This window comes from Cyclopterus lumpus, chromosome 10 (assembly GCF_009769545.1).
Source record: "Cyclopterus lumpus isolate fCycLum1 chromosome 10, fCycLum1.pri, whole genome shotgun sequence".
Taxonomy (NCBI): domain Eukaryota; kingdom Metazoa; phylum Chordata; class Actinopteri; order Perciformes; family Cyclopteridae; genus Cyclopterus; species Cyclopterus lumpus.
The window spans coordinates 12,812,081-12,826,044 of NC_046975.1; the positions used below are offsets into that span (position 1 = coordinate 12,812,081).

The 13,964-nt window shown below is 39.4% G+C and overlaps 1 protein-coding gene across 1 annotated transcript; it reads left to right on the top strand.

Moving 5' to 3' along the window:
• Positions 1–9,016: 9,016 nt before the first annotated feature.
• On the top strand, positions 9,017–13,245 carry LOC117737967 (protocadherin beta-16-like). The gene is made up of 3 exons (XM_034544226.1): positions 9,017–9,131; positions 10,723–13,048; positions 13,221–13,245. Exons 1-3 carry the CDS (start codon positions 9,017–9,019, stop codon positions 13,243–13,245), a joined length of 2,466 nt encoding a protein of 821 aa, XP_034400117.1.
• Positions 13,246–13,964: the final 719 nt, after the last annotated feature.

Genomic DNA, 13,964 nt, shown 5'->3' on the forward strand with positions numbered 1-13,964 from the left:
CTTCATAAGGGACTTCACTTCGTTTGCCTGGCAAAATGACTAGATGGAGGTAAAGTTCTTATAACGCGGCCTCAAAAGAGTTCCCTCTTTTTAACTTCCATTTTCATTTGAGTTCCCTCTTTTAAGGCCACAAAAACAAACTAGCCATGAAGCTAGGTTTGTTATTTGTCAAAGGTTTGCAATATTAGAGGTTTTAGATAATGTTAATGTTAAATCTGGACTGAGTGTGTCCACGACACTTTGGATAATACATGATACACATATAATAATAATAACTTTATATTAATTATGATACACATTTGAGGCAGTTTTCATTGGAGCTACTTTCCACTGAAGAAATAGTCATTTTATGAATTAAGACAACACTAGAGGAGCGTGACATTTAAAAAAAAAAAAAAAATCATATACATTTTAAACTGCATAGCCGTAATAGGGATATTTTTTTTACTCTGTGCAGGCATAGTAGATATTGCCATTTTCTAGTCACACAAATGTACTAATGTGTGGCTATTCACCCTTACATACTGTTCATATTTAATGCCTTCACAGTATAGTTTTGCTCAAATTGGACCCATACCAATAATTCCCTCCATAGTGGGAACACAGACAGTTCTTGTGACAGGGCCAAGGTGCTCTTAGAACTCTGTCACCACTGTCCCATAACAAATACACACAAAAATGGCCTGTACAGTTTCCCTTTTCCAAGATTCCTTAAAACCACCAGTTCCGTTGATTTGACCCACACTGGTAGACCTAAAATAGATACGGGTCAAATTTGACCCAAAATGGCCTTGGTGTAGAAAATGTGTAGCACCTATACAAAAGTATAACATTTTCAAAATATTTAAATGTGGGTGTATTTTGGCTAAAATAATTATGTTTGGGGTATTTTTACAGCATGTACGGGTTAATGGTATGAAGGCAAACAAAAATAATACGAATACAACTCTTGTGACACTGATCGACAGAAATTAAACAGACATAACATTCTAGGGGACGCGCGTCTATGCGGCTAATTGCTTTCACAATAAATCCCTCTTGTCTTTCACATGCAGTCTAGTCCTGGAAGAATTGAATCTATTCAGGTCTGATGTTTACCAGCTGGGACAGGATTGAAGTAGCAGGTCAGTTGATTCCAAAATCAAAAGATTTAAAAAAATTAGGGCCATTCCTAGTTGTTTTTTTTAACCTTGTATTTTGTATGTAGAGACATTATACCTGGCCCTAATCACACAAAAAAACTCAATTAAATATATAAAAAGTAATTCTTTTTATTACATTGTAACTAAACTAACAACAGCAAATACTATATAAATACAGAAAAAAATCCAAGTTTAAATATTCTCAACTTTTAAGCACCAGGCGTGAAGTAAAAAACTAAGTTTGTCATTGCCACAATTGACCGAGGCAGCCAATCAAATTAAGCAAGATTTACCACTGACTTCCTGTTTTTATGCCGGTAGGTGTGGTTGGAACGATCATCAGTATTGGCGAACTATATAATTTTCTCTCATCCTCATTCAACAGAACAAGAGCTTGATGTCCGCATTGAATCACTTTTGCATTTGATTGTGTGTATTCAAAATGTTTAAAAAAAAATGTTTTTCTATATTTACCAAACAGTGCCTTATGGTGTGTTATTGTTGTTTGTTAGCATTTCAAATATTGCAATATTCATATTTTAGTATATTAATAGCCATCTGTGGCAGCGGGGTGTGGCTAGGCTCATCTGCAGAGTGGGTGAAGCGGGGGTGTGGTTCAGGGAACGGTGTTGTGATGTGTAAATCAGCCTCAGCTGGGATCAATTGTGTGTGTGTTTTGTGTTCCATATAAGAGCAGGAGTAGCTGGAGAGGAGAAAAGAGCGGGTAGCGGATGCCCGGATCGTTTGCTACCAGAAGCGTAATCAACACAAATAAAACCTGTTACTGCCTCACGATTGTGTGTGTTGCCCTCTTTGGTGCCTGCCGAGACTCAAACCTGTCACACCATCATTTTATGACTGCTAATATTTTTGTTTAGAGATTACAGCTGCTTGTCAGTTATTCACATTTTAGAAGACATGGAAGATAATTGTCATTGGGTTATCAAAAATGTGTTATCCTTGCTACTTTTGAACAATTAAAAATATAACTACTACTGTAACAAATACTTTAATTACTTTGTTTGATTTCACATTCAAAACACTCCTACTCTATTCAAAGTTAGTTATAGCCTGTGCTTTGTTTCCCAGTAAGTTTCTTGCCAATGCCTAACAGTTATTTACTGTGGGGGTTTTTTACACTAAATTACTTGTCAATGGCTGCCCGTTAATAACTGAATTTCACTGTGTGTGTGTGTTTGTGTGTTCTTTCCAATACCACAGATAGCACAGAGGACTCTGGCTGCTATTATGATGATGTAATAGCACAGTGTCTCTGACTCATCTGACATTTTATCAAGGAACAACACTTTTAACAAAAAACACTAACACCCACACATTTGATGTGTAAACTGTTACATATTCCCATGAGCATTCACACAATGCTCTCCGGTTTCTCATACAAACAAAATAATAAACAAGGAAATTGGCTGAGTGCGCAGGAAAGTAGCCTGCAGTGTTTGGTCTGCAGAGCAGTGAATCTTTGGCTAATGAATATGGACATATATTATGGCAGAGTGAACGGAGCCATGCAAGCAGATCAGTGAGCCACTGTGCTCACTCTCTTAAGATGTTCAGTGCACAGAGACGGATGGGAAACCAGTGCAAACAACATAAACATATACTACATTGTAATATGCAGTGCATGAGTCCATCTTCAACTATGTAATGTGGACTGAACAAACTAAGAAAGGAAGGCCAAATAGTCAAATGTAAATAACTTAAATGGTCTAATAATATTCAGAGGATCTTAAAACACATATATCAAAATGTCCCAGGATACACTGGAGCTGAACTGACATGTTTGTCTTGCCAGGTGTGTTGGTTGGTGATGTTGCCTAGCTGCAGTGACTCAGCATAACCAACATCCTGCTGAGGAAAGCAAATGGAGGGATTTGGAAGCAACCAGAATGAAGATGGAGAGATTAATGTGCACAATAATTGTCTCCTTTGGCTATAACAACTCTCTCTCTCTCTGTGTGTGTGTGTAAAAAAAAAAACGGATTTAATGAAACAGGGACGGACAGTAAATTGAGAATTGATTTAATTTGATTCAGCCTGTCTTGATAATTGCAAATGATCCTAATTGGTCTACGGGTAGCCAAAATACAAATGCAAAGTAATTTAAATATTTGATTAAAGAGGCTTAAATACAGCTTGTGTGTATATATATATATATATATATATATATATATATATATATATATATATACACACAATATATATATATATATATATATATATATATATATATATATATATATATATATATATAGACACAAGCTGTATTTAAGCCTCTAGTTTCCACTTGAACAATTCTATAAAACACCAAAAGTGTTATTGGTGGTTGGAAGAATTGTGGTAACACCATCTTACAAGTCCAATACTGAGCAAAACCTATTAAAATTGTCATTCTTGTACATCAAACTCCACACTTATAATACCAATAAGCAGTATTTTGGAAGTTATTGAGGAAACCTATTAGTTAGTGTTCTAGTAACTGTAGAATATGGCCATGTATAATAAGGCATTGATAAGTGTTTATAGGTTACTGTTACATGTCAGTGTTGTGTGTTTGCCCCTCCCTCCTTGTTTTCCCTTCCAGGTGCCAATCAGTTGCCACCTGTAGAGGCCAATCTGGCTGCACCTGGGTTCCAGAAGGCCAGCTAGCCAATCAGCTGAGTGGCCCCATTATAAAAGGGTTCAGGGGTGTTTGATGTACCCACTGACACTGCTATAGGTGTGCAGGTTTGTGGTGGGAGGTTGAGGTCTGTAACTAAGTTTGGGGTACCCTGTACATTTGTGCACTCATTTGTGTCTAAAACATTAGACTTGGTTGGTGCCGCCTCTGTATTGTTTTGATGGAACTTTGTTAGATAAGCAGGTGAAGCCATTTTGTTTGTTTCTTTCCTAGAAGTTAGCCAGGCCTAGTTTTGTTGTCTTGATTTCTTTTGTTTGGCACAACCACAACTGTCCCAACCTCTCCCACTTAATAGAACAGTTGGGTTGTGTGTTACACGCGTCATAATAAATGTTATTTGAAACAGTTACTCCTTCTTTTCACTTATTTTTTGACTGCCATGTGTTCGTTCGTTTCGTTCCCCCCCTAGGGAAAAAAGAATTGGTCTCCACCATAATAATCTCTTCATGCCAGCAGTACCATGATGCAGCACGTATGGGAGTTATCACTTTGGCGACTGCTTGAGTCTCTTCATTATTTTCAGTGAGCTTATTATATCGTAGATGTTTGTGAATTTGCAATGTCAGATGACCAGATACTGTTAAAACTGAGATTCATGTTATAAAAACCTTACCGTCTGAAAATACCACGTGATGCTGTTTTCATTGTCCATCCATTTCAATCTGCTGCACCTGTTCTATCCGCAGGAGTGATAAGCAAAAGGCGCCATCTCCTGGACAAAGTATCATAGCACATTTGTTTTCTTGCCTTTTTATGAATATTTTGATGCTTTTTAAACTTAATTGTGAAATTGTAACTCTTATATCATTAGTTTGTGTGACTGAAAGATTGAGTCATTTTAGTTCACATCTGCTTTCAATAACATTTTCCAAGAGATTGTCTTTTCATTCAGTTAATTCAGATAGCAGATTATTTTCTACATACCGTAGTATGCAACATTGTATGGCAATAAACACTGTTTGTAATCATACATTGTTGGTGTAAAAACGTACAGCACTTTTACTAAATAACATAATCACATTAATATTGGAAATACACATGGAGTTCCTTCGTTGGCCTGTCACTGAAATATAAATTACGTGCCAGTTTTTGAGCAGGAAAGGTAAGTATGAGATGACAATCTACAAGAGCTATGTCAGTAAATATACTCATGGATAAAGTTAACAGTTTACCAAAAGTTAGTTGTAATTCTCAATAATGGATGGTACACTAATATCTAGTATGTATGTTTATGAATGCAATCCTCATAATCCAGAACTAAGAAAACTTCTCAACAATCCCTTTTCTACAACTCAAAGAAAAGCTTCAACTACCCATCAGAACATATTACACTATGAAGCCCATTAAATATTAAACTGTGTCCTTCACCTGAGATGCAAACTTATTGAGAACAGTATTAATTGTCTTATTTGCATCAACTATGCAAACAAACATTATACCATATTTAAAAGATGTTCAGTTAGGGGTGGGGGGATACAATAATGATCAGAATATACTATCTTTTTTACAGATTCAACTCTGTTTAGCTTTATAAGCGAATCCTGTTTCAATGAGCTGCTAGTCCCATGGAAGATACGTTTGTGGTTGGGATTAGGCGCTGCATGGGTGTGTGGTTAAGGTAAGGGTACATTGCATCCTCAAAAGAGCCGGGTGGGAAGACCATGGGAAATGCCAGCTATGTTGGCCGGGGGAGAGCTCCATACACTAATACAAATAAAAAACCTTGGGAAAACTTAAAATCAAGACAACATGATGCAATGATTTTCAAAAGGTGTTCTCAACTTTTGACTGCAGTAGTTGACTTAGTAGACAAAAGTTCTGCCAACTTAAATGTTATTGTTCACCTAATTAGGACATTCCTTTGAGGCTAACAACATTCTTGTTTCAGTGCCATGTATCTTCAACAAACACAGATATTTGTTGAATGAACAATTCTTGTTTCAGTGAGAGAAAACCTTTTCGTTACAAATCAATAAAATGTTATTGGCACAAGGTTTGTGTTACCCTGTGAGTCTCCCCTTCAGCACAAAGACACTTCAGTCACCATAGCATTCTTCACATTGTTTATTGGGTGTGACAGTTGAAAGCGTCCTCTAGCAGCCGATTGTCCCCGCTCGCTTTCTGACTGTCTTGCTGAGTCACTCCGGTCTCTCACGGCTTCATTCAGCCTCTAATACTACGGAGTGCCCCCATTTGCCCCAGCTGAGGCCAACTAGCCTCTTCCCGGAACTGTTCCCTGAACCACCTCCCACTTCCCACTTCCCACTTCCCACTTCCCTCTGCAGCGGAGCCCAACCACGCCCCTGTCACCACAGTTATGTTGTTGTAATTGTATTTTGAGTTCTGCCAACTTAGATTTTCTTGTTCAGAGAATTATGATATTCTTGTGAGGTTAAATGTTTCAATGGCATGCATTTCTTCTACCTTCAACAAACACAGACATACTAGTTGAATAAACATATAATTTCTGCGTCAGTAAGATAGAACTTGTCCTTGATAACTCAATGAAAATGTATGTTGCTGGATTTGCATTAAAGGAATTCTCAATCAAAAAAAAATAATATATATATATATATATATATATATATATAATAGAAGGGCACACAGCTAAAATCTTGTTTATGCCTTGGTAAACACATTTTGAACATGAGTTAAGTGCACAATGAGGTCATTCTGGCGTTACATACACAGAACATCAAACAGATTTGTGTCACATTACAATATTCCCTCGCCTCAACCACCTCAACATAGTCAAGTGGCTGTACAAGTGTACGTTTTCCATGAGCACTAACCACAATGAACTAGCCCAGTTAAAAGTTATACATGCACGGAAATAACAAATATGTCCGTACCTCTTGTGAACTGGCAACTGACATTTCTACCAGTTATGTGAATCTCTATTCACTAAAACTAACAATGCACTAAAAAAGAAAAAAACCTTTGAATCCTGTTTGGCTTCCCCATTAATATTTAGAGCAAAAGCTTTACTTTCAGAGAACGTATCCGCTGCGAGCATCGAGAGCCAAGCTCAAAAAAAGTCTGAATCGCTTCAAAGGTATACCTCATCTCCTTTGGATAATCAATGTTCATGGCATACAGTAGGCCAAAGAGGTATGCAAAGGCAGTAGAGAGGTCTGGTAGATCATGAAGCACAATGGTCCCTTCCAACACCACTGCTACATCCCGCACATTTGGTGATGAGGCAGCGTCATCATCTTCAATGACGGTGAGGATGGCAACAGACACACCTCTGAGCACTGAGGAAAAGCAACACATGCATGATTGAGTGCGAATGAAAATTTAAAGACAAAATTCTACCGACCATTATATTTGTGGCTAGATTGTAAATGAAACATGTAGAGTAAAAAGTTTTAAGCTTTGTTTTGGTTGAGTTTACTGACTGAAGTGTTCGTCGCACATGATGTTCAAGGACTGTGGCAATGATGAGAATCTGACAATTAAGTTTTTTTTCATAGCTTCATGCAAGGATTAACAGTGTAGTTTTGGCAATGGTTTAAAGAGAACATGCTTTTGAATCCCGCTGGCAGGTTTTTGGAGTTCAGCACTATTACTTAAGTCCATTTCCTACAGTTGTTATTACTTACCAAACACTCCAGGAGAAACTTTGTTGTGTCGTCCCACACACAAATGGGCAGGCCTCTCAGTGCTGCTGTCTTTCAGTGAGACGCAATGTCCGATGTCTTCGGAGTATTCAGTGGCAAACACAAAAGCATAACAATTAGTATAGTGTCATACTGAAGTTACACAATCTGACATAATTTATAGCAATGAGGAAGATAAAGCTCAGTTCAGACCCAAGTATCATGCTTAAGAAAAAGAAAAAAAAGAAAACGCAATCCTGCAGGTAATTTTACTTTCTACTTTTACGAATTAAAAATAAGATTTTCAACTAGGGAGAAAGGCTTTGGTGGACAAGGCTCCGTAGACTGCTTATGATAGCAAGTGCTAAAACATTTGAGGTCAAAAGGAAGACTGGCCAACAGGCTAACTGTTGCATGTCTTGAGCTTCAGGCACTTCACTCACCTGTTTATCAAGCTTTTCCAGGTCTTCCATCTTCTGACCAAAAGCTCCCTTCCTCGTCCGGTAAAGTCTCCGCAGGCCAGGGACATATTTTTCAAGGGATGCACTGAAGTCCCCAGGAGGTCTTTGCTGGTGATCTGATGGAATTCTTCAGATATCTGAACAACATAATAACAAGACAATGTCATACGATGTGTACATACAATTTCTTGGGAGCAGCCTTGTTCAAAGTATACGCCATTTTTTTCCACAGAAATTGTATGCAAATATATACAATTTAGTTCCAATAAGATTTATCACTGCAGATGTCATGATTGTGCAGGGTTGAACCCAAAAGAAAGAATACAGAGCTGGAGTTAAACACAAATAATATACATTTCGAAGTCCAGAGAAAGGTGTGGAACTCGTGCTGGCGTCCGCTGCAGGCTGGTGGCTGGTTGGGTGGCTAAGCTGTTCTTCAGGGGGATTCCGGGGAAGCAGAGGGGCTGTAGCTGGAAAAGCACAAGTTAGCAACTAGAATGTATAGGTAATCAGAGAGGTAGTTGTGGGAAAGTGAACTGACGATCTGGCGAGGAGTTGAGGGAGAACTGAGGTAGATATAGTGGGGAGCTTGATGAGAGAATGGGTTTCATGTGTGTGGGTTGATTAGCAGCAGGAGGGGGGGGGGGGGAATGCCACGCCCAGGCAGACACACAGATAAACAGGGGACCATGACAGCAGATCTCTTTAAAATCACACAATTCACAACAAAATGTAGTGATTGTATGTCATTTTCATTGGATTTTCCCAGTTGTGTGTGATCTTGAGAGGTGTGATCGTAATGCACCAGGTGTTTTAAATACACATACAGTTAGTGTAAATACAAGGCCACTGTGCACCTTTTCCGTGATAAAGACAATAATGTTTTAGAAGAATCTCTTGAGTGGAGCTTGCGAATTTGCACTGCATCCAATCCACCCCTAAAACAAGAGAGACACATATAGAACATATTCAGTTTTGCTAAAAGCATTTAAGCTGCAGACTTTGTAATGTGCAAATATATATATAAAACTACCACAATACAGCTTTATTTCACCCATATAACACAAAGCCATAACAACCGCATTCATGTTCCATCACTGAATAGATAATGGCATGGATGAATATATCATACATGGATTAGTTTATGGCTTTCTGCTGGTTACACCTACAGTCTATAGACCATATCTAAGATTAACAGTCGTCATCTTTTTGATTCCTCACAGTTCATTTTATTTGTACAACCTTCTGCTGCCGGCCAAACTGAATAACGCTGCATATATTTAGTTATGTCCCCATGTTATACGCAAAACATACGCACTACATACATTAGCGCCTTGAAGAGGATGTGTAAAACTGTTTAATGTTATAACATTATACTGCTTGTAGGTCGACGTAATTACCATATTGGTCCGGTGTTTAGAGTGATACAGTATTCGACACCTGTCGACACCAGACTGGCCTGTGTTAAATAAATACAATTCAAGTAGCTAACCTAGCTAACTGGCAGCGGGTCCACGAGAGCGCTGTCGTATTGCAGCAGCTGCATGTTGCAATAGCGGGGTTACGGAGCACTGACCGTGTGGAATGCTATGTGTCATGTAGCTAACGAAGCTAACGTTGGTAGCTAGTTGAACACATTTAATTCCTCTCTCCGTTCAAATAGGTCCGTAATGAGAACACTGGTTGTCTAGTAAAAAAAACACACTTACCTAATTAGGGAAACTTCAGGTCGACAAGTAGTTCGAGAATCTCTAACTTCGAGACCAAGTTGAATTTGCGTTCACAAGATGTCCGACCACCACGCTCAGCCTCATTTTCAGTACTGACTCAAGACTCAGAAACCCTGTACTTGACCGCAAGGCGCATGCGCGCAGTAATTACGGAGTTTTCATTAAAAAAAAAAAAAGGATCCATTCAAAAGTGCTGGTTAATCATGAAAGTCACGAACATTACCAGTGATAAAGGGCAGCCCTGGCAGAGGCCAATACCCACATGGAACGTGTCTGAATTTACTGCTACTCTGAGAATGTAATGATTTATGTGTCCCTTAACTTTTGCCCCTTAACTTTCCTTAACTAAGTATGAATATTTTGCAACATAAAATAAAATATGAACTGAGCTAACTATCAGCATGCATGCATTTATAAATATATATTCCTAAAAAGGTAATAATAATGAAAATTGTTAGCAGCACATATTGTATATTTGAGCATTCTGTTTGCTTTGTCCATACATAATGCCAATAAGTCAAACGACCTTTTACAGTGATATGAACAATGGTTATCATGGGTGTTGTTTACCAACTTAAACTTTTCTATCTAAATTTATGATCTTTTTGTGAACATCCAATTTTTACATTTTAGGTTTTATTTTCTACAATAATCTACAATAATTAAATATATATTGTGCCGTCTGTCTTATTTGATGGCATACGGTTGGCTTTAAAGAGGATGAAGATGGGGCGGGTCTAGACTTCATGGAGAATATTGCATGCCGGTGCAAAGAATAAAAAGTGACTCATGGTGCCGCTGTAGGCCAGCACACAAGTAGCACACACATCTCCACCCAATGGTAGGCTACTGCTTGACAAACGGTTGGAATTTCTCAGAACAAATCTTTCACGACTGTTTTTCATTGCGGTCGCTGTTGCGAAATATTTTGGATTACTGACTAAGGTTTTGATTACAATTTATTTGTTTAGGTACAGTAATTTCTACAAGCAGCGGGTGTGTTTTTTTCGAGGATGGGAGACAAAGGATATTCGTCGCTTCGTCTGGTTCTCTGCATCGCTTCCTTCACTGTAGCGCTGCACCTCGTTAATGGAGACCTGAGTTATTCTATTCCAGAAGAGATGAAACGCGAGTCTGTTATTGGAAATATCGCCAAAGATCTCGGTCTCGATCTGAGGACCTTATCTTCCCGAAAGGCCCGTGTTGATTTTGAGGGGACTCGTAAACGGTACAGTGATATTAATCTGAGTACCGGAGATTTGATCACATCGGAGAGAATGGACCGAGAAAGTGTTTGTGGAAAGAAACCTTCTTGTGTTGTGAAAGTAGATCTGGTGTTAGAAAATCCTCTGGAGCTTCATCGTGTAAGTCTTCATATTCAAGATGTAAACGACAACTCGCCGCAGTTCAAATATAATTTGATTGAAATGGAAATAAGAGAGTCCGCTGACAAGGGAAACCGCTTCTCTATCGAGGAGGCCCATGACGCAGATATAGGTCAAAATGCTGTTCAAAGGTACAACCTGCAAAAGAACGATAACTTTATTCTCGCTGTTGACAGCAACAACGTTGAACTCGTACTGGAGAACAAGCTTGATCGAGAGAAACAAAAATACATTAATTTGCTTCTCACAGCTTTAGATGGAGGCTCCCCTCAGAGATCCGGTACTGTGGTCATACACGTCACTGTACTGGATGCTAATGATAACGCCCCGGTGTTCAGCCAGGCCGTTTATAAAGCACGTCTGCCTGAAAACTCTCCTCCAGGTACCATCGTGATTAATGTTAGTGCGAATGACGCAGATGAAGGAGCAAATGGAGACGTGACATATGACTTTGGTCACGTTTCTGATGACGATATAAATGTATTTTCCATTGATCCTAAAACTGGAGAAATTAAAGTAACTGGTGTGATTGACTTTGAAGAAAGCAGTTCTTTTGAAATGAGAGTGAAAGCTAAAGATGGATTAGGACTAACCTCTTACGCTAAAGTTATAATAGATGTTACTGATATAAATGATAACGCTCCTGTGATATATCTGAAATCACTGACTAGCCCGATACCTGAGAACGTGTCACCTGGTACAGAGGTGGGCATCATCAACGTGCAGGATAGAGACTCTGAGACTAACAGACAGGTCCGCTGCTCCATTCAGCAACACGTCCCTTTTAAGTTGGTTCCTTCTATTAAAAACTATTATTCTCTGGTGACCACAGGACAACTGGACCGTGAACTAGAGTCTGATTACAACATTACAATCACTGCCACTGACGAGGGCTCTCCACCTCTGTCCTCCTCTAAAACTGTCCAGTTGTCTGTAGCAGACATCAACGACAACCCACCTGTGTTTGAGGAACAGTCATACAGCGCTTATGTGACTGAAAATAACAAACCTGGCTCCACTTTATGTTCTGTTACTGCTCGAGACCCCGACTGGAGACAAAACGGTACCATGGTTTATTCTCTGTTACCTGGTGAGGTGAACGGTGCCCCGGTGTCCTCCTATCTATCTGTTAACGGAGACACGGGGGTGATCCACGCTGTGAAGTCGTTTGATTATGAACAGTTCAGGAGTTTTAAAGTGCACGTGATGGCCAGAGACAACGGTTCTCCTCCACTCAGCAGCAACGTGACTGTCAGTGTGTTCGTATCGGATGTGAATGACAACTCTCCTCAGATACTGTACCCCGCCCCGGAGGGCAACTCCTTCATGACCGAGCTGGTCCCCAAAGCTGCACACGGAGGCTCTCTGGTGTCCAAAGTGATCGCTGTGGACGCGGACTCTGGACAGAACGCCTGGCTGTCCTATCATATAGTCAAATCCACTGATCCGGGTCTTTTTACCATTGGTCTCCACACCGGAGAGATCAGGACCCAGCGGGACATTTCTGAGTCTGACAGCATGAAACAGAACCTCATTGTGTCCGTGAAGGATAACGGACAGCCCTCTCTCTCTGCCACCTGCTCCATGTATTTACTTATTTCTGATAACTTGGCTGAGGTGCCAGAACTGAAGGATATTTCTTATGACCAGAAGAACTCCAAACTGACCTCTTATCTGATCATCGCGCTGGTGTCTGTGTCCACCTTTTTTCTGACCTTCATCATCATCATCCTGGGTGTGAGGTTTTGTCGCAGGAGAAAGCCCAGACTGTTATTTGATGGAGCAGTTGCCATCCCCAGCGCGTATCTCCCTCCTAATTACGCAGACGTTGACGGCACAGGAACTTTTCGCAGCACATACAATTATGACGCGTACCTGACAACAGGTTCTAGAACCAGTGACTTTAAGTTCGTGAGTTCTTACAATGACAACACGCTGCCTGCTGACCAGACTCTGAGGAAAAGTCCATCAGACTTCGCTGACCCTTTTGATGATTTAGAGCCGTCTGTAGAGGTAGGAACCTTTTTAAAGTATACTTTTAATCACAATCATTGTCGGCTTGTTGGCTCAGTTCTAAATGCCTCTAGCTGCAGCATGTATTTACTTTTGAAATGTATTGCGCGATTGCTGGAGTCAACCTTTAGCACCAACACTGCATGCATTTATAATTTTGATGAAGTTTATTTGTTTCTATCTTGTCAGAAATTCGAAACCATGGTACTCCTGACCTGGAGTCTATTTTAATTTTTTTTTTCTTTTATCTATTTGTTCTTGCTCACACAGGTGGCAATTATTTTCAGGTCTTCAAATATAAACTTTGGAAATGATTATTTGACCAAAGTGTTTTAACATCATTCAGTTTGTTTCATGAAGTAGCGATTCATTAATTCTTTGTTAAGTGAGACTAATTTGTTATTTAGAATAACAGAATAATTTGCGGACAAGCAGTTATTCCAACCCGTTCTTTGCCATCGAACAAAACTGGGCCTTATCGAAAAAATATAATTATAAGAAAAACACGTTAGTATGTTCGATGATTGAAACTGTCACAAAACTATTTCTCACCAATCATGTTGTGTAATCTTTCATTTGTACTTATGTTTATTCGATGAGCCCAGTTTGGCTGTCCAACATTTGTTCAGTATCTCAGTCAAGTGATGAACATTATAGATCCTATTTCAGAGTCTGCTGAGGGTGACGTAGAAAACGTTTCAAGTGTACCGTGAACTCACGTTAGAAGTCTACAACTCTGATTAGAAGACCAACAACAGCGTTCAATATTGTTGTGCCATCAACTGTTCGTGGTGCTGCAATGCTTCTCAGGCGCTCACTCAGCCCCAAGATGTCCTCTTCTCTTCAGCCATGCTCTCTGAATTTCATTACTATATAATTATAATGATAATAACTATATCTGTAACGATAATATTTGGTGTCTGTCTAGTTCAT

What these genes read in the sequence shown, in the direction of transcription:
- LOC117737967 (XM_034544226.1), top strand. Translation starts at nt 9,017, where the DNA reads ATGGATGAATATATCATACATGGATTAGTTTATGGCTTTCTGCTGGTT. An exon ending in TTTGATTCCTCACAGTTCAT is followed by an intron (nt 9,132 to 10,722) that starts TTTATTTGTACA and finishes TGCACCTCGTTA; the next exon opens with ATGGAGACCTGAGTTATTCT. An exon ending in GAGGTAGGAACCTTTTTAAA is followed by an intron (nt 13,049 to 13,220) that starts GTATACTTTTAA and finishes CTATCTTGTCAG; the next exon opens with AAATTCGAAACCATGGTACT.